At 42.3% G+C, this 27,950-nt stretch overlaps 1 protein-coding gene across 2 annotated transcripts in view; it reads right to left on the bottom strand.

Annotated features, from left to right (window-relative positions):
- Positions 1 to 27,950, bottom strand: part of FRMPD4 (FERM and PDZ domain containing 4) — a 456,264-nt gene that overhangs the window by 92,095 nt on the left and 336,219 nt on the right. For both annotated transcript variants that reach the window (XM_040336513.1, XM_040336512.1), the window contains exon 5: positions 10,839 to 10,941. In XM_040336513.1, the coding sequence (XP_040192447.1) occupies positions 10,839 to 10,941 (103 nt within the window). The remainder of the gene's footprint in view (positions 1 to 10,838; positions 10,942 to 27,950) is intronic.

The raw sequence follows: 27,950 nt of genomic DNA, 5'->3' as shown, positions 1-27,950 counted from the left end.
TTTTGGTTGTTTTGTGTTTTTTAAATTTTTTTGCTGAAAAAAGACATTGTTTCAAGGGGTGCGGCAGTCAAGGAATTTTCTCTATCGAAGGCGTTTTCCACTTTATTTTTCACCTGGTGATCCTGTCCTTGAGCGACTACACTCAGGCCTCGTACACACGGTCGAGTTTCTCGGCAAAAAACAGCAAGAAACTTGCTGTTTTTTTTTTTTGCCGAGGAAACCGGTCGTGTGTACATATATCGACGACTAAACTGTCGAGGATCTCGTCGAGCCAAAAAGAGAGCATGTCTTCTTTTACCTCGACGGCAATGGAGAAATTTGGCTCGCTGAGATCCTCGACAGCCTAACAAGGAACTCGACGAGCAAAACGATGTGTTTCGCCCGTCGAGTTTCTCGGTCATGTGTACGAGGCTTCACTCACTGTTCTCTATCTATGGAGAAGCATCTCTATTGGGGTGTTCTGTGGTTTGCAAATAGAACAGAGAACAAAACTAACAGATAAGAGTCAGTAGAAAAAATAATAAACCAACTGGTGAAATGGTCATGCTACCCAGCAAATACAAGTGTTCTTAAATCAGAAATGCCTTTCAATTTGTCTTAGGCCTCGTACCCACGAACGAGAAACTTGTCGGGCGAGACACATCGTTTTCCTCGACGAGTTCCTTGTTAGGCTTGTCGAGGAACTAGACAAGCTTGCTTTGCGTACACACGTCAAGACAAAATCTCCTCGTTCTCAAACGCGGTGACGTACAACACATACTAAGGCATGGGAAGTTCGATTTCACTGGCACAACCCATGGGGCTGCTTTTGCTAATCTCATGTTACTGCGTGTTAAGTAAAAGTTTGGTAAGAGACGATTTGCACTTTTCAGTCTGTTACAGCGTGAAAAATGTGTTATCTCCATTACAAATAGACATGTGCATTTGTTTTCGTCCGAATGCATTTTCGCCTGCAATTCAGCAAACGATAACGAAAGCGCACAAAACGAAAACCTAGAGATCCGTAATAAAAAAAAAAATTTGTTTTCGTTTCGAATATAACAATTCGATATAGATAGGAGATTCGACATGACGCTGACTGAATAGCAATCTGTCTATTGAACCTGATATTCTACTACACTCACATACTGTACTTTTCGACATTATAGAGAAAAGAAAAGATTCGACATTATAGAGAAAAGTTTCGACAAAGCATTGAAAATCGCCAAATCTGTCATTGAAGGCTTATGGTGTATATCGAAAGTGCTAAGCAGATTCGACGGAGAAGATATACTGCACTCGTACATTTTTAATGCTCCGCCCATAGGCTATAGAAAAACTCTAATGCTGGTTGACTAGTAATAATAAATAATAATAATATAATTATTTATTATTATTATTACTAGTCATACAACGTTACAATTCTTGTAGGCGGAATATTCGACCGGAAATGTACGATTCGACGTAAAATTTCGATGTTCCGTCGAATATTCTTTGACCATTCGACACTGAAACCAAGTATATCTGGATTTTCGGACGAAAGCTATTCCCAACGAAAAACTAAATGAATCAAAACGATTTTCAGGACTAACTAAATAAATTTATTTTTCTGACAAAAACTAAATTACGAAACAAAATATTTCAGTTTGCACATGACTAATTACAAATGCTACTTTTACTCCCGTCTCATACTTTATTCTGAGCATGCGCGGGTTTCTTAGCATACACACGCTCGAGTTTCTCGTCGAAAACCAGCCCGACGAGGAACACGACGAGGAAATTGAGACTCCCGTCAAGGAAAAAGAGAACTTGTTCTCTTTTTTTCTCGTCGAGTTCCTCGACAGTTTCCTTGATGAAAAACGTACACACGACCGGTTTCCAAAAAAGCTCTCCCACCAAGTTTCTTGATGCATTCTGTCGAGTTTCTCGGTCGTGTGTACGAGGCTTAAATCTACATTTTATAATGTGGTAGTGGGGTCCAAAGTAGACTGTGTAACTTCAACTTTCTCTGCTAGCCACTTTACCAATCATCCTCAAAATTCTTGACATGGCGACTATAAGAAACTTCTTATCATTCACATTTCAGTGCATCAGTAAGAAAGATGACAAGGGGCTTGTAGTTTAAATGTTTCTGAATATTTTTCCATGTGGTTCAAGTAAAAGGGGTACCCAGATTATATGACTATTGATAAAAGTTGAGAGGGGTACTGGAGCACTATGCCTTAATATAAGATAATATAAAAGCCTGAAGACTTGACCAGGTTGGCTGTGCTGTCTGCAAAAAGATAAAGTTCTAATTTATAAGGAACACTATTATGCTTGTATATATATTTTTAAAAATTGTTAGACCGATTCTAGGGACAGACTGTCATATCCACATCCCTAAGAAGTCAATTGGAAGAATATTTGAGAGAGCACCACTCTCTCATAGGGTGATGGGACTTTCACGGATATGTCACTGTCACTGAGGTAAGCACATATTTATTACAGAATATACAAAGCATAAAATTAGATAGAAACATTAGAACATTGAATAAAAATGATACTCAATATATGTCAAAGCTTTGAAAGATGCTTGTGTGTACAGTAACCTCACACATTTTGAGATTCTGCGAAACACGTCGGCTTACTGCACACACTTTCAGGCTTTCACATGGATTGAGTATCATTTTTGGTCAATGTTCTATATGTCCTAATGTTTCTATCTAATTTTATGCTTTGTATATTCTGTAATAAATTCATATTTTATTATTATTCACTGTGTATGTGCTTACCTCAGTGACAGTGACATATCAATGAAAGTCCCATCACCTTATGAGAGAGTGATGCTCTCTCAAATCTTCTACCATTATGCTAGTGTGTCTGCATGTGAATGAGATCTAAACTTTCAATATTGTTGAAAATATACTTTTAAGAACATTTTTTTTTCCTTTTTTGTTTAAAATTGGAAACTCTTCTGACCTTGTATAAATAGGTTTGCTTCCAGATTATTATAGGGTATTTAACAATTGTGAGTTTGAATGGAATATGCAAATTCATGACATCTGCACCTATTCATGTATGCATCAGAACAGAAGATATTGCTGGAGCTATTATAGGAGCTATTAGTGTCTCTTGCTTGATGCTATTATGCTAAATATTGTGATACAATGCTTATACTGTAGTTGACCTTTTGCAGGTTATTACAAATACTGAATAAGTGTATCAAAATCAGTTTTAATAGATTTAAAAACTATTTTTTTTTTAAAGTTGCAACAACTAAATACTTAGGGGCAGATCCACAAAAGAATTACGCCGGCGTATCTATTGATACGCCGGCATAATTTAAAATTTCCCGCGTCGTATCTTTGTTTTGTATTTTCAAAACAAGATACGATGGCATCTCGGGTCGATCCGACAGGCGTACGTCTTAGTACGCCGTCGGATCTAAGATGCAATTTTTCGGCGGCCGCTTTTTTACGTCGTTTGCGTTCAGCTTTTTCCTGGCGTATAGTTAAAGCTACTGTTATGAGGCGTACTCAATGTTAAGTATGGGCGTCGTTCCCGCGTTTTGAATTTGAATTTTTTACGTCGTTTGCGTAAGTCCTTCGCGAATAGGAATTTGCGTAGAATGACGTCACCGTCGGAAGCATTGGCTTGTTCCAGGTTAATTTTGAGCATGCGCACTGGGATACCCCCCACGGACGGCGCATGCGCAGTTTAAAAAAAACGTTGTTTATGTCGGGTCACGACGTATTTACATAAAACACGCCCCCATCACAGAGATTTGAATGCCGCGCCATTACGCCGCCAAAGATACACTAGGCCACCGTAACTTACGGCGCGGATTCTTTGTGGATTTGAAAAAGAAAAGTAAGTTACGGCGGCGTAGTGTATCTTAGATACGCTACGCCCGGCGGATAAATGCGCCGCTGTACGTGGATCTGCCCCTTAATATTTTGCTTGAAATTATTTCAAACACATGAGTACATATTAGGTAAGGAATAAGGTAAGCATGAAGATCCTAGAAAAACACTTTTCTAGATGTTGGCCTGAGTAAAACTTTATGAGAAATAAACAGTAAATTATCATTTACCCATATAATACAGTGGGGTTGATTTACAGTTCCCCCAGGAAATTGGATATTTTCTTGCACATGTTTGAGCACCTCAAGGAAATGCAGCACAGTTTCACCACCATATTTACTAAGGTCAGTGAATATTACCGTATTTATCGGCGTATACCGCGCACTTTTTTGCCCTGAAAATCAGGGCAAAATCGTGGGTGCGCGGTATACGCCGATACCCGCTTTCCCGCGCCGAGTTTTGAATACTGCGCCGACATATACCGAGCGCAGTACACTCGGGTATAGTCGGGCAGTCTCGGCACCTTCCGCGCTGACGTCCTGGACGTACAGGACGTGAGCGCGAGTGTTGCAGAGCCTGCCCGACAATACACAAGTGTACTGCGCTCTGTATATGTCGGCGCAGTATTCAAACTTGGCGCGGGAAACGAGCGGGGAGGACGCGAGGACGCCGCAGAAGGACGCCGGACCCAACGAAGAGGACACCCGAAGCCCGCAGACGGACCCCAGACCAGACGAAGAGGACACCCAAAGCCCGCAGACGGACCCCGGACCCGACGAAGAGGACACCCGAAGCCGCAGAAGGACGCCAGACCCGACGAAGAGGACACCCGAAGCCGCAGACGGACGCCGGACCCGACGAGGCCGCCGATGGAGGCCGCACAAGACACCAAAACTGTAAGTACAAAATAAACTTTTTTCCACAGGATTGGGGGCCACTTTAGGGGTGCGTGGTATACGCGGGAGCGCGTTATACCACGATAAATACGGTATCTTGGAAAGTCGACTTTGACTTTGTTAAGCATACAGTAGAGATGCATGTACTTCTGTAAAGTTAGATCAGTTGTAGTTAGACCAAATGTTTTAAAGTTTCAAAAGGAATCTGAACCAGGCTACAAAAAGTGTGTATTACAGAGCAGCAAAAGGTTACAAATGTTTGCAGAATGCCTGAATATGGCCTGAATCACTTCATTTAAACATTCTACCAATGTTAGAATGTCTACAATGTCTACACACGATCGGATATCCATCGGACAAATACGTGGAATTTTGTGAGCAGGGCGTTGGACGTGAACTTGTTCTGCATACAAACAGCAAAACTTTGTTGGCTAACAAACAGAAACTATGTGAGTTTTCTGCTCTTTAGCGCCACCCTTTGGGCAACTTCTGCTAATGTTGTCTTATGGTGAGTATTGCTTCTGAGCATGCATGTTTGTACTTTGAATTTTTTCCCGATGGACTTGTGTACACAAGATCCGAAAATCCAACAAGACACATTGTTGTCGGAAAATTTTAAAGCATGCTATCCCACATTTGTTGTTGGAAATTCCGACAACAATTGTCCGATGGAGCGTACAAACCGTCGGATTATCCAACAAAACCCTGCAATCACACAATTCCCGTCGGAAAATCAGATCGTGTGTTCGAGGCAAAAGATAGAAGTGTGGGATCTTGTGAAACTGGCATTTAAGCTATGGGTACTCGAACAAAAGCAAAACCAATCAGTCCCCTTTCTCCTTGAGGCCCTTTGGAATTCTGAGCCGCCAAAGATAACACTAATGCCGTGTACACACGGTCGGACTTTTGACCGGGAAAAAACTCTGTTGGAATTTCTGACGGAAAAATAGAGAACCTGCTCTCTATCTAAAGTCCGTCGGAAATTCAGACAGAAAAAGTCCGCTGGGGCATACACATGGTCGGAATATCCAATGGAAAGCTCCCATCAAATTTTTTCCATTGGAAATTCCAACCTTGTGTATGCAGCATAACAATTTTTTTTTTGGCTTGGGACAGCCAAATTAAAAAAACAGTCTGAATTTATCATCATCTGAAATTCAAGACCATCTCTCGTGTACTGAATCAACCTCTGAGTCTACCTGAAAAATCTCCCTTCTGTTCCCATGACTTTCACACTGTATTATTGCACATAGCAAGAAAAAAAGAATTAGAGCCAAGTGTATGACATACCTGGGAACTTGCCAGAATTGACCAGGCAATGCCGGAATTTTGATTTCATTGCCGGGTCATTAGCATTTTTGCCCAGTCTAAGGTCTGGCAACCCCTGCTCAATTGCTGTCAGGTCTGCCTACAGTAACAATGGCCGCTGGTGCTTTGTTCTGCTCCTGTCTTAGCCAGGTTATTGGCTTAGCCATTGATTGTTTACATACTGGCTGCTATCCACCATAAAAATGCATGACACTATGTGGACCAGCTATCATTTTCCCCATCTAGTATCATAACCTCCCTGTGCTTTCTGTTCCCCCTCCTGCTCTCTCTATGTGGTTCTATGCTTCCTTTCATTGTGCCTTTTAATTTTCCAGTGCGTTCACCACCAGTATTACACAGATCACATGTGTAGCACCCTCTAGTGTGTGCTAGATGGAATATAGGATTTGCAGTGTAGGTTTGCAGGAATCTGGGTCAGGGTTCAGTGAGTCAGGGCTGGGTGACTCATCTTGACAGCTCCTCTGGTGCCTCCCCCTGGTCTAGAAGGTTGTAAAATCTTCTGGAGCTAGCGGGTGAAGGATAGAAGGGGCTGTTTGGTATATTTATGAGGGCCTCAGCCTCCCCAATAAAGGGCTGGCAGGAGGCAGGTTCATCTTATAAATAGGCATGAGCTATGTTAGGAGGTCAGTCGGGTGGAAGATATAGTGCTGTGGAGACTGCCGGTCGCCCTCTGGGGTACCCCTTAGTCTGGGAAGAGGTGATGTTGGGCTGGGGCTCGGGTACTGGAAGGATCCTGCCACAACACACAGAGAAAGCCCCTCCTGGAGGCAAAGGAGCAAGTGGAGGACAGTGTGAGAAGAGCAGCACTACTGGGGGACTTACAAGGGGGGAGATAAGTAGCCATAAGTAGCCAGTTCCTGAAGACAGCGTTGTGGCAATTTGTCATTCCTTCCCTGGGAGATCTTCTGCAGAGTCAGCCAGGTGGGCTGGTTTGAGTAAGTCTGAAGGACTGAGGAGGTAAGTTTGCATGGAGAGCTAGTGAAATGGGCAGCTGCAGCCAGGAGGGTTGGCAGTGCCTGAAGAGGTGGTGTTGGGACCAGTAGCGACAGGAGGGAGAATGCAAGCTAATCACTGTGTACTGCTACACAACAAGGGACCTTGAGTTCCTGCCTCCAAAAGGCCATTGCTAAATCTGACTGTGCCTGTCAGATTTATTTAAAGTGATCCAGCTGGAGTTCTGCAAGCAAGTAAAGGTGCAGGGGTGGTGTTGAGGAGACTGTATATAGATGTATATAAATTGTGTATAGGAAGATGTCCCTGAAGATGTTGCTATATTGTTGTTGCTGAAGTCAAGTGGGCATCCCATAATCTCCCATCCTCATCCAAGTTATTAACCCTCAATGAATCACCAAAAAAAGTCACAGACTGACTCTGAAGTGCCTGCAAAAAATTGGTGCGCCTGTCTGTGCAAGGTGGGGGATCCTAGTTCAACTGCGACCCCTTAGGAGGTGCTTTACACATGGTTTGCTCAAATCTGTCATATTTACATTAGTCACTTGACTAACTTTTCGTGAGTTTTCCCATCACGTTGGTTTTGTCATTCTTTCCTACTCTTTTCATAGTCTCCTGTCACTCAGCATTAACCCCTCCTAAACTTTTGGTTCAGTTCACTATCCTCCTCCATCTCTATTTGTAGCTTTTCAAACTTACTACACTTAGGACTGTCAGTGTTTTGCTGACCAATTGATCCTGAATAGGCCTAAATTCATTACAACAAACTGTAGCACACTTTGTTCAACAGTTGGTTTCCCTGTATACAAAATGGTTTGTTTTTCTGGTCCTGATGTATTCACTTCTGTCTTTCACTTATATTATTCCTGGTAATTGTGCAGTCCCTAATTCCTCTTCAATAAATTAGCTATTTAACAGCACCTAATACAAGTGGCATTTAACATATTTAGAAACATTGCTTAAAGCTTATCTCACTTGTGGCGCAATTTGGCCAAACCTTCTGTTTGTGTGGAGTGGGGGACAGCCATGTCCCCCACTCCTTCCAATACTTTACCCAATTATTAGGTATTTTCCTGGGTTTGGGTATGGTACTGTATGTTTTTTCACACTTTGTCTACACAACACCAATGAATGGTTTATAAAATAAAACAGTAAATTACATGACAATAACCCAACAACTAGATCTTTAAAGTGTCTGACCTTTGCTAAGTACTATACAGATTGAGCTTTGGCTAACTAATTATGGGCCAAGCTCTGTTGGGAAATAAGCTTGTTGTGTATTAATTTGTAATCTTTGTCAAGCTATTTCTGGATTGTTCTATTTTAGGAACAAAACAAATTCACCTTTCAAATAGTAACTATTTAAAATGTATGAATGCAGCCGGGCTGTGAGTTCAATAAATAAGATTTTAATACTCTCCAGTACACCCATTTTATTTATGGTGAAGCAAAGCCGCCTACAAACTGCTCTGATTATTTTTTTGTGTTCACTCAGGAAAACAAGCCCATGATATACTAGGTGACAAAATGGTAAAGGCAAATGGAAAAAGTCATTTCTGTTTTGCTTCAGGCCGTTTTACATGAATTAAATGATATAGATTCACAATTTACCATTTGAAACCAAAATATGTATTTTGTAGGGACATCAGTGTGTGAATTTAGCTTTTTGTAGATTTTATAATACCATGTAACATCTTGCTGGGACCTAAAAAATAATGTGTTTATTTAGTTTGTTCTTTCACCATTACTATTTGCTTATGGGGCATACAGTAAAAAACTGCCCTGCATAGCTAACACTCTTGAAATGAAAAATCTGATAGTCTGTCATTAATCTAAATACATGTACAGCACAAACTTGACTAATAATGCATATTTACTTTAAAATTGTTTATTTCCTGCCTTAATAGTTCAACTACATACTGCCAAATATTTACTAAATTGTTCGTAAAACATGCCTGTAGCTTCTTTATTGGGTATACAATGTTTCAAAGATAAGCAGAGCAAAGTGTCCTTTTGCGCTACCTGATATTCATTGCTTTGAAACATGGTCTATTAATAAAGGTTTTCACACAAGATTTACACAGCTTTCTCCCAAAACGCACACCTTGGATTCAATTGAAAATCCTGGTAGAAAGTTGTGTGAAAACATTTATAAATAGACCCCTATGGTGTAAGCTGGGACATTACCAAGGATCAAAAAGAAAAATCACAGAAGATTTTAGGACTGTAAATCACTTTTATAGATACAAGGCTGAAGTATTGCTAAATACTGTTATACTTGAGAGACAGCATACATCCATTGCTTACCAATATCTGAGCAATGTTAAAAAATAATGCCCAAACAACAACGCCACAAATTTAAACTCAAATTACCCAAAATACAGAACACAATAGGGTTGATCTAGGAAAATAGACTGTGCCATTTGCAAAGTGCAGTTGCACTCTGCAAGGGCAGTTGCTCCAGAGCTTAAAGTGGTTGTAAACACTAGGACAAAAGAAAAAAAAAACATGCAAGACAAAGGCGTAATGAGCTAGTATGCATAGCATACTAGCTCATTATGAATTACTTACTTGAGATCGAAGCCCCTGCAGCCATCCTCGTACACCGCTCCGGTGGTCGACATCACTTCCGGAGTTTCTTCCGGGTATTGCGGGCTCCGGCATTGTGCGCGTGCAGGAGCCGCCAGTAAAGGCTCCCGCACGCGCACAATGCCGGAGTAAGGTTTAGAAGATATCCAGGGTAGCTACAGGTAAGCCTTATCATAGGCTTACCTGTAGCAACACTATCGTTTTGGATGGAGATTTCTGGAGACACAACGGGAAGTGAGAGGGAGGGCCAGATCCACGAAGAAATTACGACGGCGTATCTATTGATACGCCGCGTAACTTCTAGTTTGCTCCGGCGTATCTTTTTTTTGTATCCACAAAACAAGATACGCCTGAAGCTGGGCTAGATCTGACTGGCGTACGTCTTGGTACGCCATCGGATCTAAGGTGCATATTTACTCTGGCCGCTTGGTGGCGCTTCCGTCGATTCCCGCATCGAGTATGCAAATGAGCTAGGTACGGTGATCCACGAACGTACGTCCGGCCGGCGCATTTTTTACGTAGTTTCCGTAAGGCTTTTTTCGACGTATAGTTACCCCTGTTATATGAGGCGTATCCTATGTTAAGTATGGACGTCGTTCCCGCGTCGAATTTTGAAAAATTTACGTTGTTTGCGTAAGTCGTTCGCGAATAGGGCTTTGCGTAGAATTACGTTCAGGTCGAAAGCATTGGCTTGTTGCGGGTTAATTTCGAGCATGCGCACTGGGATACCCCCACGGACGGCGCATGCGCCGTTCAGAAAAAACGTCATTTACGTTGGGTCAAGTAAAATTAACATAAAACACACCCACATCTTTATCATTTAAATTCCGTGCCCTTACGCCGGCAGATTTACGCTACGCCGCCGTAACTTTAGAGGCAAGTGCTTTGTGAATACGATACTACGATACGCTACGCCGGACTAAAATTACGATGCGCTACGTGGATCTGGCCCGGAATCTTTAAAAATTGAGTGGAAATTTCCTTACCAAAACAGGTGCCTCCACTTCACTCCCACCTCCTGTTCTAAAAAACATAGAGATGTCTCATATGATTTTTTTTTCTTTCTCCCCTAAGATAGATGGTACTTTTTTTTGCATGTCAGTTTAAACCTGCATACATTGTTCGCTGAGCTGATAAAGTATGGATGAAAATGCAATTGGCAAGGTTTGTTAATATCTTATTACTATAGACCACTGGCTCAAGGTTCTTGCTAAGCCCAATGAATTAAAAGCAGAGACGTATCAAATACCTGACAAGGTCGATCACTCGCTCTCTTGGAGCATTGCTGACTGGCTCCTCATTTATCATAATGATCTGATCCCCTGGGACTAATTTTCCTTCAGAGGGTCCACCTAAAAAAAGAATGAAAATCAAGCTAAATATCACTGGATATTGTTATTTTTTCAGTTGCTGTTATTTTTATGATAATAATAAAAAAAACGATTTAACATCGTATACAATGAGTAAGATATCTAAAAGGTTAAACACTAAATAAATCCACAAGCTTCACTTTATTTATGACAAGCGGATGCTCATAGTGTGGGTCAATGGTTGCAACAAGTCTATAAATAATAGCTATTGGTCACATTTTATTCAGGCCTGCATGCATCATACAGACACAGGTAATTGAAAAGATTTCTGGAAAAATGTATAAATAAGAATGTGAGTAATATGTCACGGATTTAGTCATAAGTGCAACTGAATAGCTCACTGCTTCAGTGTTAATCAATGTTCAGGCTTTGGGTTCTTTGGGAAAGATACCATCAATGGGTAAGATATACAGTTCTTAACCAGTGGTAACAGGGAAAGAGATTGGGGGCCTTAGCAGGCAGAGTGTAAGGCTGCCATGTGTCACACCTTTCAACTATGTTTGTATGAATGTATGAATGTAAGAAATGAAAGTGGTGATCAAAGGACTTAAATTTTTTCACGTACTTATCACTCCATACCTACCTGACAACATATTCATTGCATTAGCTGTGTAAAAAAAAAAGAGCAAAACCTAATCGCCAAAATCTCATATAAGCTTTAATGTGTTAATGTAGTTTTCTTTTATTGTCTTCAATCTTTTAAAATCTGTTTCTTTCACTAAAAAATAACAAGTGATTTTCCTTATTTAGCCACTTCCTATTACAGAGTGACAAAGGTCTCCCATTAGTGCTTCTGCATTGTCATAAATTCACAGGCACCTCTGGTGGTAACTACAAATGGCTCTGATGACATATAATGCACAGCCATGGTCCACCTTTGTCACTGACCGTCAGTAAAATGGTCCAAAGTTATGAGTTGCAGCAAAAATTGGAGCAAGTGCTTAAATGTTAAAACTGTCTGAAAGAGCCCAGAGAAGATCTGCAGCACCAAGATTCAAAAAGTATCAAAAAGGTGAAAACAACATTTTATAACAGAGAAAAAAATAGGATGTTGATAAACAGTTCTTTAATACTTCCTCAGAGGGCCACCTAGTGACGTAACATGTAAGGGGTAGAGCCAGTGACGTAAGATGTCTTCTCAGTACAGTTGAATGGAAGAGAATACCAAGAGTCTATGTGAGCAACGCTGAGCAGAATCTAACCTGTTAAGGGGAATGAAAATGTATCCACAAGCTGCAGGCTCTATCTAGAATGCCCCCAGGGGTGTTTAATAGTTAGTTATTATTAGTTAGTTAGTTATTCTTTTGAATTTTCAGATTTTCTTTCTTATTTTCAAATATACGAATTTTCGCATTTACGAATTGCGATCATAACGAATGACTCGAAAAACGAATAGAAAAAAACGAATGAGATGACAATGAACAAACTTTTTGGCAGTTACACACGACCAAATTTCTCGGCAAAAACCAGCAAGAAACTTGCTGGGAGATATTTTTTTGCCGAGGAAACCGGTCGTGTGTACATTTTCGTCAAAGAAACTGTCGAGAAACTCGATGAGCCAAAAAGAGAGCAAGTTCTCTATTTCCTCGACGGGAGTCTCAAATTGGCTCGTCGAGTTCCTGGTCGGGCTGGTTTCCGACGAGAAACTCGAGCGTGTGTATGCTAAGAAACCCGTGCTTGCTCAGAATAAAGTATGAGACGGGAGTAAAAGTAGCATTTGTAATGGAGATAACACATTTTTTAAGCTGTAACAGACTGAAAAGTGCAAATCGTCTCTTAACAAACTTTTACTTAACACGCAAACACATGAGATTAGCAAAACCAGCCCCAAGAGTTTTGCCAGTGGAATCGAACTTCCCCTGCCGCTGTATGTGTTGTATGTCACAGCGTTTGAGAATGAGGAGATTTTGTCTTGACAGTGTGTACGCAAAGCAAGCTTGTCGAGTTCCTTGACAAGCCTAACAAGGAACTCGACGAGGAAAACGATGTGTGTAGCGCTGAATCATTTTGTTGTTTTTTTCAATTTCAAAGTGTGTGGTACACTTAGCAGATTCTGGCAGCAGCACAGTTCATTTATTTGTTATATAGATTTTTTTTGTTGCACTTGATTGAACTTTTTTAGCAATTGTAAAGGTCTGCACAGGGGTATTTCTGTTTCTTATATACTGTACATACATATAGTATACTGTATATTTATATGCATTATACCGATTTTTAAACATACCATTAAAACTAAAAAATATAAAAAAACATGACTCTAAACCCATTACCTTTATGCTGCCATACATGTAGAGATACAAGCAATCTTTGTATACAGTTTACTGTTTTCATGTCCTACTTTCTTCTAAAGCTAGTTTACTAATATAAGATGAGACATTTCATTATTTATGTAATGTCTCAAGTGTCTTATTTTGTACCAGATGCCCTTAAACCTACAGAGTGATTGGATGTACAGGCATCTTGGTCTGCTGTTAAATACGGTTTATGTTTATTTCTATGGAAACAGGAGGAAAAGAGGACAGCACTGTCAGACTGTGACAGTCTCAGTTATCTCAGGGAAAATCAGTGGTGGCTGCAGTGCCGGCCCAAGACATTGTGCTGCCTGGGACCAAGAATGAAATGCTCCCCCCCCTCCCCCAGAAAAAAAATCACGCCAACCAAAAGGCCCCCACATTCATTATTTTATATCATGGCTCTATCCATGTATAAAGGAGTATAAAGAGGACCTGTCATTATTCTTTACATGTAAAGGAATATCAAGAGGACCTGTCATGGCTCTATAAATGTATATAGGACTATAAAGAGTACTTGACATGGCTCTATACATGTATAAAGGAGTATAATGAGGGCAGGTCATGGCTCTATAGATGTATAAAGAGGACCTGCCATGGCTCTATAAATGTATATAGGAGTATAAAGAGGACCTGCCATGGCTCTATAAATGTATATAGGAGTATAAAGGGGACCTGCCATGGCTCTATAAATGTATATAGGAGTATAAAGAGGACCCGTCATGGCTCTATACATGTATAAAGGAGTATAACGAGGGCCTGTCATGGCTCTATAGATGTATAAAGAGGACCTGTCATGGCTCTATACATGTATATAGGCGTATAAAAGGACCTGCCATGGCTCTATACATGTATCTAGGGGTATAAAGGGACCTGTGAATTGCCAGCGGCCACAATGTCTTTTGCGCAAACTAATCAATGTACGCTAATTGTGTTTTTTTTTGTTTCTTTTGGTACCAAAAATATGTAGAAGAATACATATTGGCCTAAACTGAAGAAAATAGTTTATTTTTCTAAATTTTGGGGATATTTATTATAGCAAAAAGTTAAAAAAAATATATATTTATAGCACAAAAAATAAAAACTGCAGAGGTGATCAAATATCACCAAAAGAAAGCTCTATTTGTGGGAAAAAAAGGACATCAATTTTATTTGGGTGGCGGAACGGGCTGGCGGGCATCAGTATGCTGCCCCCCTAAAAGTGCTGCCTGGTACCTATGGTACCACCCGGTCCCATCATAGGGCCGGCCCTGGGTGGCTGGGATAGGTTTTTTAGCCTGCTCAACTCATGATCACCTTGGGAGTGGCCAGGTGGTCAGTATTTTATTGACCCAATAGATATAAGTAGATTACTTGTTCCTGTTGAAAACTGCTAGAACATTTGATGACGGCTGTCATCTAATGTCCATGACAGGTTACAAATTTTTTACTAATTTAACAATAAATAAATTGTTACTGTAAAACTGAAGTGTGATTATATTTTACAGTTACTGAAGGTAATTGCTGAAGCAAAGCATTAAAGCTGAATACCAGAAATTCAACTACTTTGTAAAATGTGCTAAATTAGTAGGGGTTAAAGGGTATGTAAAGTTATATATTTTTAAATAACAAACATGTTATACTTACCTCCACTGTGCAGCTCGTTTTGCACAGAGTGTCCCCGAACCTGGTCTTCTGGGGTCCCTCGGTGGCTGTCTCAGCTCCTCCCGCAAGAACTCAACATATTCATGCGAGCGAGCTCGCATGGTGTTGAGTTCCTGCGGGCACTCTCCCGTGATACAGCCGGCAGCTATTGCCGCTCACTGTATCACTCGGCCCCGCCTCCGGCGTGCTGCGTCATTAAATGTGATTGACAGCAGCGCGAGCCTATGGCTGCGCTGCTTTCAATCCATCCAGTGTAGCCCAACAACGGCCAGGCTCGAAAACTAGGAGGATGACGGGGGCGAGCGAGGGACTTTCGAAGGGTCGGTATTGTCGGATGTTTTTTCACCTTAATGCATAGGATGCATTAAGGTGAAAAAACATTTACCTTTACAACCCCTTTAAGTCCAAGAGGTACATGCCACCTCATATAATTATTTCTTTAATTTACAGTTTAAATTTTATTCTGAGTGGCGAGAGCATATGTATTGCTGTTCTGACCTTTAAGGTCTCAGCTCCTGAGGCTACAGAATCACATGCAGCCATTGTCCCTTCCCCTCCCTTCCTTCTGGTCAATCACAGAGTGCTTTGTATTACCTGGACTCATTTACAGAATACAAAGGCTTCTGTGAATGAACATCAGAGAGAAGGATCGGGTAGAGATGTTGTGTGTGAGAAGACAGCTTCTCTCCCGTCAGAGCTCTGGACATGTAGAGATAATTGCACTCCCGTACAACTGTCAGATGTAAAGTAAAGTGACCACAAGGTGGCATGCACCTCCTTGGACTTAACGCATGCCAGCACATTTTATAGAGTGGCTGATGTCTTGGAGTTCAGCTTTAAGAAGGCACTGATTGTCACCACCTTTCTAGATCTCTTTAATACGAAAGCCAGCAGGTACACATGTATATAAAAACTCTGTGCTTTTAAAATAATTTGTAAATGTGAGAGAAATACATTACAGTGCTGCAGCTTATCCAGAAAATGCTACAAAGCCCTCCAAAATAAAATGGTATAAAAAACAGACATCACTTCTTAAACACATATTAACCCAATGGACCTCACACACTCTATATTACCATCTCCAAAAGAAGAATTAAATACACATAAAGTGATGTTATATACAGCACTCTTGTAAAACTATATGGGGCAGATCCACAGAGCGAGTATGCCGGCTTATTTACTGATACGCCGGCATACTTTCAATTTACCCACGTCGCATACGACGGCATCTGGGTTAGATCCGACAGGCTTACGTCTTCGTACGCCTTCGGATCTAAGATGCAATTCTTTCGGCGTCCGCTGGGTGGCGGTCACGTCGTTTTCTGCGTCGAGTATGCAAATTAGCTATTTCCGACGATCCACGAACGTACGAGCGGCCGGGGCATTCCTTTACGTCGTCTCTAGTCGGCTTTTTCCGGCGTATAGTTAAAGCTGGTATTTCGTGGCGTATAGTTAGACCTGCCATGTTAAGTATGGCCGTCGTTCCTGCGTTTATTTTATTTTTTTTTTTTTTTTGCGTAAGTCGTCCCTGAATCGGGATGGACGTAATTCACGTCTATGTTAAAAAAAATTACGTCCTTGCGACGTCATTTAGCGCAATGCACGGCGGGAAATTTAGGGACGGCGCATGTGCAGTTCATTCGGCGCGGGGACGCTCTTCATTTAAATGAAACACGCCCCCTAATCGCCGATTTGAATTACGCGCCGTTACACTGCCAGAGATAGACTACGCCGCCGTAACTTACGTCGCAAAATCTTTATGGATTCGAACTAAAGCCGGGTAAGTTACGGCGGCGTAGCGTATCTCTGATACGCTGCGCGGGTGCAGATCTCTGTGGATCTGCCCCTATGACTTTAAGTTTCAGGTTATTTGCACTTCATGGGAACTGAAATTCCTAACATGGTCCTATTTTACCCCTGACTTTTATTTACAAGGAGTAAACATCTCATGACATCTGATTGAATATTAAAACATATAATACATTCAATTGTGTTATAAAATAGTGTTTATTTTACATTTACAAATGTAAAACATACATGTTTACATTCGTTTTCATATAACTTAGTTTACACATGTGTAGGTGTCCCATGCAGACTTTACCCTTCAAATAATGGGGTTCATTTACTAAAACTGGACAGTGCAAAATCTGGTGCAGCTCTGCATAGAAACCAATAAGCTTCCAGGTTTTTTTGTTGAACAAACTGAAGTTTTGAAGCGGATTGGCTACCGTGCACAGCTGCACCAGATTTTGCACTCTTCAGTTTTAGTATCAGCTCTAATGTGTTTACATGCATTTACACGTGTTTAGAAGACGTTCGGGTATCTAATCTGCTCCTGGATGCACAGATTTCTATTTTTTCTAACTGTAATAAACCGAATGCACCTGAATGCTGGCAATCACCCAGTATACTGTACATTATTCCATTTAATATGCATTTAGACATGTCCTTTAAATGCATACAATAACATTTATGGTATTTCCTGTGTTAATTTAAGTGGAGTTTCCATCCCAAATTTTTTTTTTCATTATTGTGCTCATTAGACCTAAAAAAGAAAAAAAAAAAAATTTTTTTTTACTCATCTGGAAATGCCTTATGCTATGCAGTCCCACGAAATCTGCTGTTGGAATCACCTAGTATCCTGACATCATCTCCCTCTAATTCTCCTGGGAAATGTGTGTCATCATTTCCCAGGATGCAGTGCGCTACCCAATTATCACTCCCCATCCAAGACTTCCAGGAAGTAAGTGGTTGTGGGCTTCACAATGCCCACGAGCAAAATGACAACAGTGTTGACATAGTTTTATAAACTATCTTTTTTGAATAACTATGCGGAGCGGCGGCGGATTGTAAAATACTAAGTGACTGGATTTATATTATAAAAGCGCATGATGAAAGGACATACATTTAAAAAATGCTAATTTTGGTTGGAACCTGGCTTTAAATCTTACTTGTAAGGTGGGGCATCTTCTTGGGTGATCCTGTTCTGTGGAATCTGTGGGCCAAATTCTCAAAACCATGTGTAAATTTAGGATTATCTAACTTATGTCATTTAAGTTACGGCGCCCTAAGTTGGTGTCATAACTACCGTATTCTCAGTGCATTTGCGCACAAAACTGCGCCATCCTTAACTTAAGTTTCAATACGTAAGGCGTGGTTATGGCAAGTGGGAATGAAGTGGGCGTGCTTCATTGTAATGAGCCGTGACCCCATGCAAATGAAGTGCCGGCCGTACTGCGCATGCGCGCACGAATCTGGACCTCAATGCGCATGTGCAGAACTTTGGTCAGCGCAATCAGTGAGATAGGTAAAAGGCCAAGCGTACTTAGTTTGAAGATCGCCCTGTGTCTAAATAGCCCCAGTCAAACACACTTCAATTGCAAAAGTATTTCCCTGTGTTCCCTTCCTAAAGCAAGTTGCTTCTGCTTTGAACGTTTGTCAGTGTTTGTTGGTAAGATTGTTTTGTGAGAAAAGTGTTTGTGGAGTTGGAGGGTATAGTTGGTGTTTGTTTTTGCTAATTTGTTTTTTGTTTTGATTGTTTGCCTGTTTGTTTTTCATAATATTTTTTTTTGGGTTTTGTTTATATTTTTTGTTTTCCTTTTTTGCCTGTTTGTTTTCGAATTAATAGTAGCTGTCTGTCTATTTTTTATTTTGGCTTGTTTGTATTTTCTTTGGTGTGTGTGTGTATTGTTGTTTGTTTTTTGGGTGAGTTCCCTGTTGCTGGGTGTTGTCTGTCATGGCTCCTAAGCGCAGGAAGCTAAATTTTACACCGGCAGAGAAGCATATACTATACCAGGACCATCGCTGGAGTTCAAAAAAAAAAAAATGACTTGAGGAGCGTGTCCCGGAACAAGCTGGCAACGCTGCATGCCCATACCAGGGGCACTGGAGGAGGGGGACCCTGCCCAGTCAGGATGAGTGAGGAGGAATGGGCAGTGGCCCAGTGTTTCCACCCACAGCAGGTGGTGGGCCTGCCTGGCTTTGACAATGATCCTCTTATGAGGACAGGTAATTTTTTGGAATTTCTATCTGGTGATTAGCATGTGTGGGTGGGGGAAGGGAAGATGTGCCAAGTGTATGGATCCAACAACCTGTGATTGTTTTGTGTCCTCCCCAGATGGCCAGGAGGTTGCAGCCCCATCAGCCCAGGAGGTGGCAGCCCCATCAGCCCAGGAGGTGGCAGCCCCATCAGCCCAGGAGGTGGCAGCCTCATCAGCCCAGGAGGTGGCAGCCCCATCAGCCCAGGAGGTGGCAGCCCCATCAGCCCAGGAGGTGGCAGCCCCATCAGGTCAGGAGGTTGCTGGCCCATCAGGTCACGAGGTTGCAGGCCCATCAGGGCAGGCTGCTGCACCACCCCCAAGACAGGCTCATGCAGAGTCCCAAGAAGGGCAGGATTCGCCATGGGAGGGGAGTGCCCACAACTCCCCTAATTTGGATGTTGAGTGGGAGGAGGATGAGGGGGAGGAAGATGACAATATTCTGATTGGGCAGGAAATAATGATGGGCCAAGATATGACCTTTGAATCATCCCCTGAGGGAACCCCACAGGCGCCCAGAAGTCAGGCCACCATCATGGGTCGCCCCTTCCAACCCTCCTCCAACATGCAGCAGCACCCATGGCTCACTCCAACTCCTCCTCCAAGGCCACAAGCCTCAGGGGCAAGTAGGATGCCGACCCCTGAAAACAGGGGGGGGTTGGTGCGTCTGCCGGTCAGTCTGTTGAGGGACAATGTCCGGCAGACCCGCAGTCTGTCTGCAATACAAAAAACTATGAGCAAGGTGGAGCGCAGCCTGGGTGCAATGAGGGAGTCACTGGGTGACGTGGCCACCAACTCCGTGGGGGTCATCACCTGTTTGTGGGACCTGAGGAACGCCACAACAGGTGTGGCCCAGGAGGTGACTGCCCTCACCCAGGCTGTGCAGGCCAATACCCGGGCTGTGCAGGCCAATACGGCTGACATAACTTCCTGTCTGACAAGGATAGCCGTTGCCTTGGAGGGAAGGCCAGCAGGAGGACAGACACCAGGGGAGGCTGCTTCCTCCCCTGTACAGTCCCCCCGCCCTGAAAATACTCCCTCCCCTGCACAGTCCCCCCCCCCTGAAAATACTCCCTCCCCTGCACAGTCCCCCCCCCCTGAAAATACTCCCTCCCCTGCACAGACCCCCGCCCGTGAAGATCCCCCAGTCGGCCGTGGCCGTCCCCGTGCCCGTCCCCGTGACCGTGCCCAGCCCAGAAGGAGCACTCGGCAACATCCCTAATTTGCAGGGGTACTTTTTTTTTTTTTTTTTTTACACTGTACTTATGATTTGGTTTATGTGTGTGAATGATGTGTGAATGTGGGGGGATGGCATTCCTGAAAACATAAGGGTGTCACCCTCAGTTTTGTTGGAGTAGGGATCCCCAGGACCAGGGAGAAGTCATCCTAGGTTCCTGAATGGTGTATGAATGCACAGTGACATAATTGGAGCCGTGGCGGGGCGTTACTGCTCCCAAGTACCAAAGGGGGGGGGGGGGTACTTGGATCTAATCCAATTCGATGTGCATGTGATGTGTCTGTGCTAGGGACCACAGTGACGTGCATTCATGCATTCTCATTGTGAGATAATTAATGTGCGTTTTGTAAATAAAAATAAACATTCTCTTTGGCATATAAGTAATGTGCATTTATTTAGCAAAATAAAGATTTAAAGGTCACATAATCTCTGTGATTTGGTCTTGGCAAATCAAAAACAAAAATATAATTAGGATGCATTTACTGGGCAAAGATGCCTTCAGACAGTTGTCTCCTGATTGCCTGGCCCTCAGCAGACCGGGTAGAGGGGTTTGGGGGGGGGGATTGCCTGGGTGGGGGGTTAGGTCAGGAGATATCTCCACATGCATGCCCCTTCTTAATGCAAAATTGTGCAGTATGCAACATGCCCCAATAATTTTGCATACAAAGTCTGGGGAATACAATAGTGTACCCCCAGTCTTGTCCAGGCATCTGAATCTTGACTTTAGCATGCCAAAAGTCCGCTCTACTATAGCCCGGGTCTGGATGTGCACCTCATTGAATTTTCGTTCTCCGGGTGTTTGGGGGTTCCTAAAGGGGGTCATCAGGTGGGGTCCCAATGCATATCCTGAGTCACCTGTAAGGGAAAAGACAGGAGGATATTAGTCATGCATGTGCCCCTTGTGATGTCTGCATCATGGGGGGGGCATACCTGACACCAATGTCACTCACCAATCAGCCAGCTGTCTCCATACACGTTCATCTCAAAGTCTCTGTAGATCTTGGTCTGCCTTAGGATGAAACTATCATGGCACGAGCCGGGAAACTTGGCACAAACGTGCCAGATGAGGCCATGTGCATCTACGATCATCTGGACATTGATCGAATGCCAGCCTTTCCTGTTTCTGAACAGGTGTTCAGTATCATGGGGGGGCTGGAGTGCCACATGGGTGCAGTCAATCGCCCCGATGATCTTAGGAAAGCCAGCAATATTGTAAAAGTCTGTCATTGCTTGCACACGCTGGTCCTCCTGGGTGGGCATGACAAACTGGTGGCTCATGCGCCGCAGTATGGCAGGGACCACCTGATGTAGACATTTACTCATGGTTGACTGCACCATCCCAGCCACACCTCCAGATGCTCGCTGGAATGAGCCACTCGATAAAAAATGGAGGGTTGCCATAACTTTTTCAAGAGGTGTCAGGGCATGGGAACGTAGGGTTGGGGCGATTAGATCCTCATGAAGGAGTTGGGTGATCTCCAAGATGGCCTCCCTATCAAATCGGTAGTTGCCGATGACCTCATAAGCTGGCATTTGCCAAATATCACGGCGTGGCCGATAAACACGCGCCTGTGCCCTCATCCTCCTCCTCTGTGCCCTCCTCCTCCTTTGTGCCTGTAAGGCAGCAAGTGCCATCAAAATCATTGCTGGTCCTGGCATTTTTAAACAACAACCTTCACAACTAGAGCTGTAACCTCTAGTCACTTCCTTCTGCAAACCCTTCCACAGCATGTGTAAAATTAGGGCTGGTTTTATAATGTGGAAATTTAGTCAGAAAAACTAACAGGTGCGCACAGGGCGGAAAATACGGCACACACACTTAATTCTGAGAATCGCCCTAACTCCCTCATTTGCATCTTTGCCTATCAAAAACAGCGGCGAGCCTAGCGTAATTTGCGCCCGGGAATGCGCAGGTGTAACTAATTTAAGTACGGCTGAAAATACGGAAATCTTTGCTTAAGTCGTTTTGACGATCGCGCGCAAATATACGCGCCGTGTAAAATTAGAAAAATGGAGTTAAGTCTGCGTATCTCCTTTGAGAATTTGGCCCTGTATTACTGTGTGATGTATCATTTGACTACCAATCAAATGAAACAATTGGTTTTATCTGCGCTGTGAAAACTTTATTTCTCCTCGATGTATCATTGTATGAACATTCACTAAAGCTGCCCATTCACTGGTAGATTTGAACATTCGCACCAAAAATCTCATTAGTAATTCGGTAATGGCATTAGTGACTTTACAAATGTCTTTCAAAGTACTTAAAAATTGTATTAGCTTTTAGCATTTGTTTTGAAATGAGTGGAATGAAAACCACATTCACTGTTAGATATGTGTCTGTTAAAAACATTTTTTACTGCTCCTTTTATTTTTTTCACCACTATTATCAGAAACTATTGTTAATTTGACCCCATTAACTATTGGAAAACTCCTCAATAAAGGAACATTTTTCTTGTAAAAAAAACTATTGGAAAACTGAACAATTCAATGGTAGATTCATTGGTAGATTTTTGTATGAACGTTCACCCAAAAAATCTCATTAGCACATTCAGTAATGGCATTAGTGACTTTACAAATGTCTTTTAAAGTACGGTACTTAAAAATTGTATTAGCCTTTAGCATTTGATTTCGAAATGAGTGGAATGAAAACCACATTCACTGTTAGATATGTGTCTGTTAAAAATATTCTTTACTGCTCCTTTGATTTTTTCACCACTACTGTCAAAAACTTTTGTTGATTTGACCCCATTAACTATTGGAAAACTGAACAAATGTTCAGCAAACCAAAAATTTCAAATGCAATTCTACTAGTGCATGGTCTCCTTAAAACGTTGATTTTAATGTGACTAAATATGCCCTGTGAAGTACTTTATAGGCCTAATATTTTGATGCCGCACCTTGCCTACATCATATTTACTGTAGGTAAGGAAAAAGGAGTTCATGATGACCTGTGAGTTACGCAAATGCATGCCAACCAAATCCCTCTGTACCTCTTTCTTTCTCAGTTGTCCCTTTTGGCCTGTAAGGATAGCTATAAAAATATGTATTATTTAAAGCGGTTCTAAACCCTCTCATATATGCAGTGAAGTGAATAGCCTCGGGTGATACACAAATATGAAACAAATCTTTCTACATATGTTTGACTTGTTAATCTGCAGTCTTCACTTTTGCACATCCCTTCAAAAGTGCTGATTTTAGATGAAATCCTTCTGTATTTTTCAGTACAACAGAGGAGGGGGTGGGAAGCTGGAGTTAGAGGTCTAAAACACTGTAAGAGATCTGATTGGAAGAATAGCATACGCCCTCCTTTGCACACATCAGAAGAACTGTGTTCTTAAAGTGGGAGTAAACTCCCATCTCTTACTTTTACGTATAGGTAAGCCTATAATAAGGCTTACCTATAGATAGTGCACGTTTAGGAGATATTTACTGTACATGCAGCCAGAGACATCACTGGTGCATGCGTTCTGAAAGAATGGCTGCCTGGACCATTCCTTAGGAGCCCTGTGTCTTTAACTGTGGCTCCCACGTGTCATCAGTCACACAGCTGGAGTCTGTGAACCCGAAGGGAAGACAGGTGAAAATAGGAGCACCTACAGCTCTGGCATATGAGTGCTGGAGAGCTTTGTTTTAAGGTAAGTTTAACATAATGTGCTAGTATGCGATGCATACTAGCACATTATGACATTACCTTGCAAAAAAAATCTAAATACAGCGGTTTACTACCGCTTTAATAGAAAAGCTGTATGTTGACCTTTCCTCCCCGATACAAATTGTATCTTGTATGGGAAAACATATTAAAAGTGACAGAGGAGTGAAGCACCAGAGAGAAACGACAGTTAGAGCTTTGAAGAGAGACAAGTAAACACTACAGACATATGTGTCTTGTTCAGATTTCATGACTGAGATATATGACTTTAACTATCAAAAGTGTTTTACTGCATTAAACCTTTTATCTAATCTTTAAATTACCATATTTATCGGTGTATAACACGCACTTTTTTCCCCTGAAATTAGGGGGCAAATTGCGGGTGCGTGTTATACGCCGATAGTGTACCTTGGAGGGTAAGAAGGGGGACGAACACAGCCAGAATTCACGAGCCAACATCTCCTGTTCGGCTCTCACGTCACACACACAGTCCCGCCTCTGCCACTGGCATTGGACCAGTGTTCTGTGTATCACAGAAGCTGGTCCAATGCCGATGGTGGAAGCGGGACTGTGTGTGTGTGACTGCCGAGTGAGAGCCGAACAGCCAGAATTCACGAGCCGTCATCTCCTGTTCAGCTCTCACATCACACACACAGACCCACTTCCGCCACTGGCATTGGACCAGTGTTCTGACTATCACAGGAGCTGGTCCAATGCCGATGTTGGAGGCGGGACTGTGTGTGTCTGTGTGACTGCCAGTGCTAAGTGAGAGCCGGACAGGAGATGACGGCTCTGTGATTTCATGCTCTGTCCAGGCTGCTTTGATGGTGAGGTTGCATTGAGGCTTAAAAGGGGCATTGATAAGGCTACATGATGAGATGGGCATTGATAAGGCTGCATGGTGAGATGGGCATTGATAAGGCTGCATGATGAGATGGGCATTGATAAGGCTGCATGGTGAGATGGGCATTGATAAGGCTACATGATGAGATGGACATTGATAAGGCTGCATTGGTGAGATGTGCTGCAGATGGGCATTGATCAGGCTGCAGATGGGCACTGACCCTTATATAATTCAAAGTTGTTTACCTGAAACTTCCCTCTTAAAATGTAGGTGCGTTTTATTCGCCTGTGCGTGTTATACGCCGATAAATATGGTATTCTATTTGGTTGTTTTTTCAAGCCAAAATAAAAGTAGCAATAGAAAAAAAATGTAGGTTAAACCAATAATTTTTTCTGCATTAATCTTCGCAGGCCGCATTACTGAAGGAATAGCAGTGGCGTGTCCTTTGCCTTTATACTTCATGATATAATTTGTCTCTCTTTCCCATCTCACAAATTTAGGAGGTATGCAAATGCAGTACTTTTATTCTTTGATGAAGAACCAAAGCCCTAGCCAGGTAGGCTTTGAAGCCTGTATCCATTTTAAAGCTTCATTATACATTTTTATTGCAGTCTACCTTTAAAATAAAATGGATCTGGGATGTAGAGAATTAAAAAAGAATAGTTTCATAACCTGATTTAGTTTCCTTTTCAGAAACATTTGTTTCATTCTTACATACATTTCTGAAGATCTGTTTAGCTTGCCATCACATAGAAAATGCATCCCTAAAACAACTGTGTTTTTTTCAAATTTTCAAAAAGTCCTTTCGTTTTTATTAATGATATGTAAAGTGACCAAAGTGCTGACTTTCATTTCAAAGGAAAGTTTTACTAGAGGAAATCACGAAGACAGAGCAGAATTAGAGGTTTCCTGGCACTGTAGTTGTCTTCATCATTAGCTTTAAAAAGGAGGAGTTGTGGGACTCGTGTTGAAAAGCATTCCTTGTGATGGTGCACAAAGATTCTAACTGATATGATACCTTTGTGAACCTATTGCAGACTGATCATTAAAAAACACATACATTTTTTGTGTCGGAAAAAAATAAAATAGTACAGAGAAACACTGAAGCTGCATTCATGATCCATCCTAATCCTGCAAGCAAATTACAAAAACAAAACTTCTAAAATCTGTGATAGTACCCTTAATATTAGAAAGGATGGCAGATATAAGCAACAATGGCCCAGATTCAAGAAGCAATTGCGTCTGCGTAACCATAGTTACGCAGCGCAATTGCTTACTTGCGCCAGCGTTTCGAATGCTCCTGATTCAGGAACCTCGTTAAGCCGACGGCAGCCATAGATATGACTAGCATAAGGCTCTTATGCCAGTCATATCGTAGGCTGCATTCTTACGTTGGCCGCTAGGGGGCATTCCCGTTGTGGTCAGCGTATAGTATGCAAATTGCATACTAACGCCGATTCACAACCCTACGCGAGCCCTGCGTATGCAGTTTACGTCGTTTGCGTACGTCGGGTTTCGCGTAAGGCTGCTTCTGCTAATAGCAGGGGCAGCCAATGCTACTCATACCCGTCGTTCCCGCGTCGCAAAGTTTAAATTTTACGTCGTTTGCGTAAGTGAATCGTGAATGGCGCTGGACGCCATTCACGTTCACTTTGAAGCAAATGACGTCTTTGCGACGTCATTTTCCGCAATGCACGTCGGGAAAGTTTCCCGACGGAGCATGCGCACTACGTTCGGCGCGGGAACGCGCCTAATTTAAATGATCCACGCCCCCTACAGGATCGTTTAAATTACGCGCCCTTACGCCGGGCATTTTTGAGGAGCGCCCACGCAAATTACGTGGCTACTGCTTCGTGAATGAAGCGTAGCGCAAATAATTTGCGGGGGCGCAGGGCAAAAACGGGACGCTGCGCCTCCGTAAGGAGTGCGCAGCGGTACCTGAATCTGCCCCAATAATTATAAAATAATTATAAACAAAAATGTACATTTATTGGGTTTTGAATGCAGCTGGGCATATTTTTTTTAATGTTCATTACTTTAAATTGTCAAAGTGAGTATCTATTTTACATATCATTTTAAGAAATATTAATTTACATAATTGGGCAGATGTAGTAGAGGAGTAGAGACTTTTCAAACAATAAATCATGTTAATATTTACTTCAATTATCCAATCATGTGAAAAGCAAATTCCCGTTTACTTATTTATTCTGCACGATTGGATAATTAAAATGAATAGTCACACTGTTTATTGGGTGAAGATTTTGCTTTAGTAAATTGGCCTAAGTGTGTTCCTATATAAAATTTCTAATTAATACACCTGTGCAACTACCTGGAGATGTGTATGCTATAATTAGGTTGACTAGGCCCAGTCATCAAGGAATGCTAGCAGTACTGCTTTTTAATACCACATTAAGCTGGGATATGTTTAACACCACTGGGATATGTTTTTAAAAAGCTGATTGGAGATCTATTATTTATCCAGTGCCTTAATTGCTGAATACCAAGTTGTCATTAGACAGCTCAGTACACAGAGGCATTGTACCAAGCCCATACAAGCGGCATGGTACCATGTATATGCTTTGATGACCAGCCACATGCTAATGTTTACATTGTTGATCCCTCCTCTTTCTCTTACAGACAAAAGAGAGAGATTATAGTAATTTGTGAATAAATACAGTGGCAGTGCGTCCATAAGGGCACACAGGCACGGCCCCCTCTCTCCAGCCACCCCCTCTATGACCAATGGATGGATTCATGCATAGCATGAATCTATCCATGATCCATGATCACTGTAGCCACCCCCTATTCAGGTGTCCGGCCCCTTTTCGGGAGTGGAGCACCTAAATTACAGCAGCGGGGGATGTTTGTTGGGCACAGTAGCTGTGTTTGATTGGCACAGTGGCTACATTTGATGGGCACAGTGGCTGCATTTGATGGGCACAGTGGCTACGTTTGATGGGCACAGTGGCAGAATTTGATGGCACAGTTGCAGCATTTGATGGGCACAGTGGCAGCACTTGATGGGCACAGTGGCTACATTTGATGGCACAGTGGCAGCATTTGATAAACACAGTGGCTGCATTTGATGGCACAGTGGCAGAATTTGATGGCACAGTGGCAGAATTTTATGGGCACAGTGACAGCGTTTGATGGCACAGTGGCTGCAATTGATGGGCACAGTGAGGCTGCAATTGATGGGCACAGTGAGGCTGAAATATATATTTTTTTCAGAATTTTGTTTGCACCCCCCCCCCCCAAAAAAAAATTGAACACCAGCCGTTACTGAATA

This window comes from Rana temporaria, chromosome 2 (assembly GCF_905171775.1).
Source record: "Rana temporaria chromosome 2, aRanTem1.1, whole genome shotgun sequence".
Taxonomy (NCBI): Eukaryota; Metazoa; Chordata; class Amphibia; order Anura; family Ranidae; genus Rana; species Rana temporaria.
The sequence above is the reverse complement of the archived record's forward strand: the minus strand, read 5'-3'. Positions and strand labels throughout refer to the sequence as shown.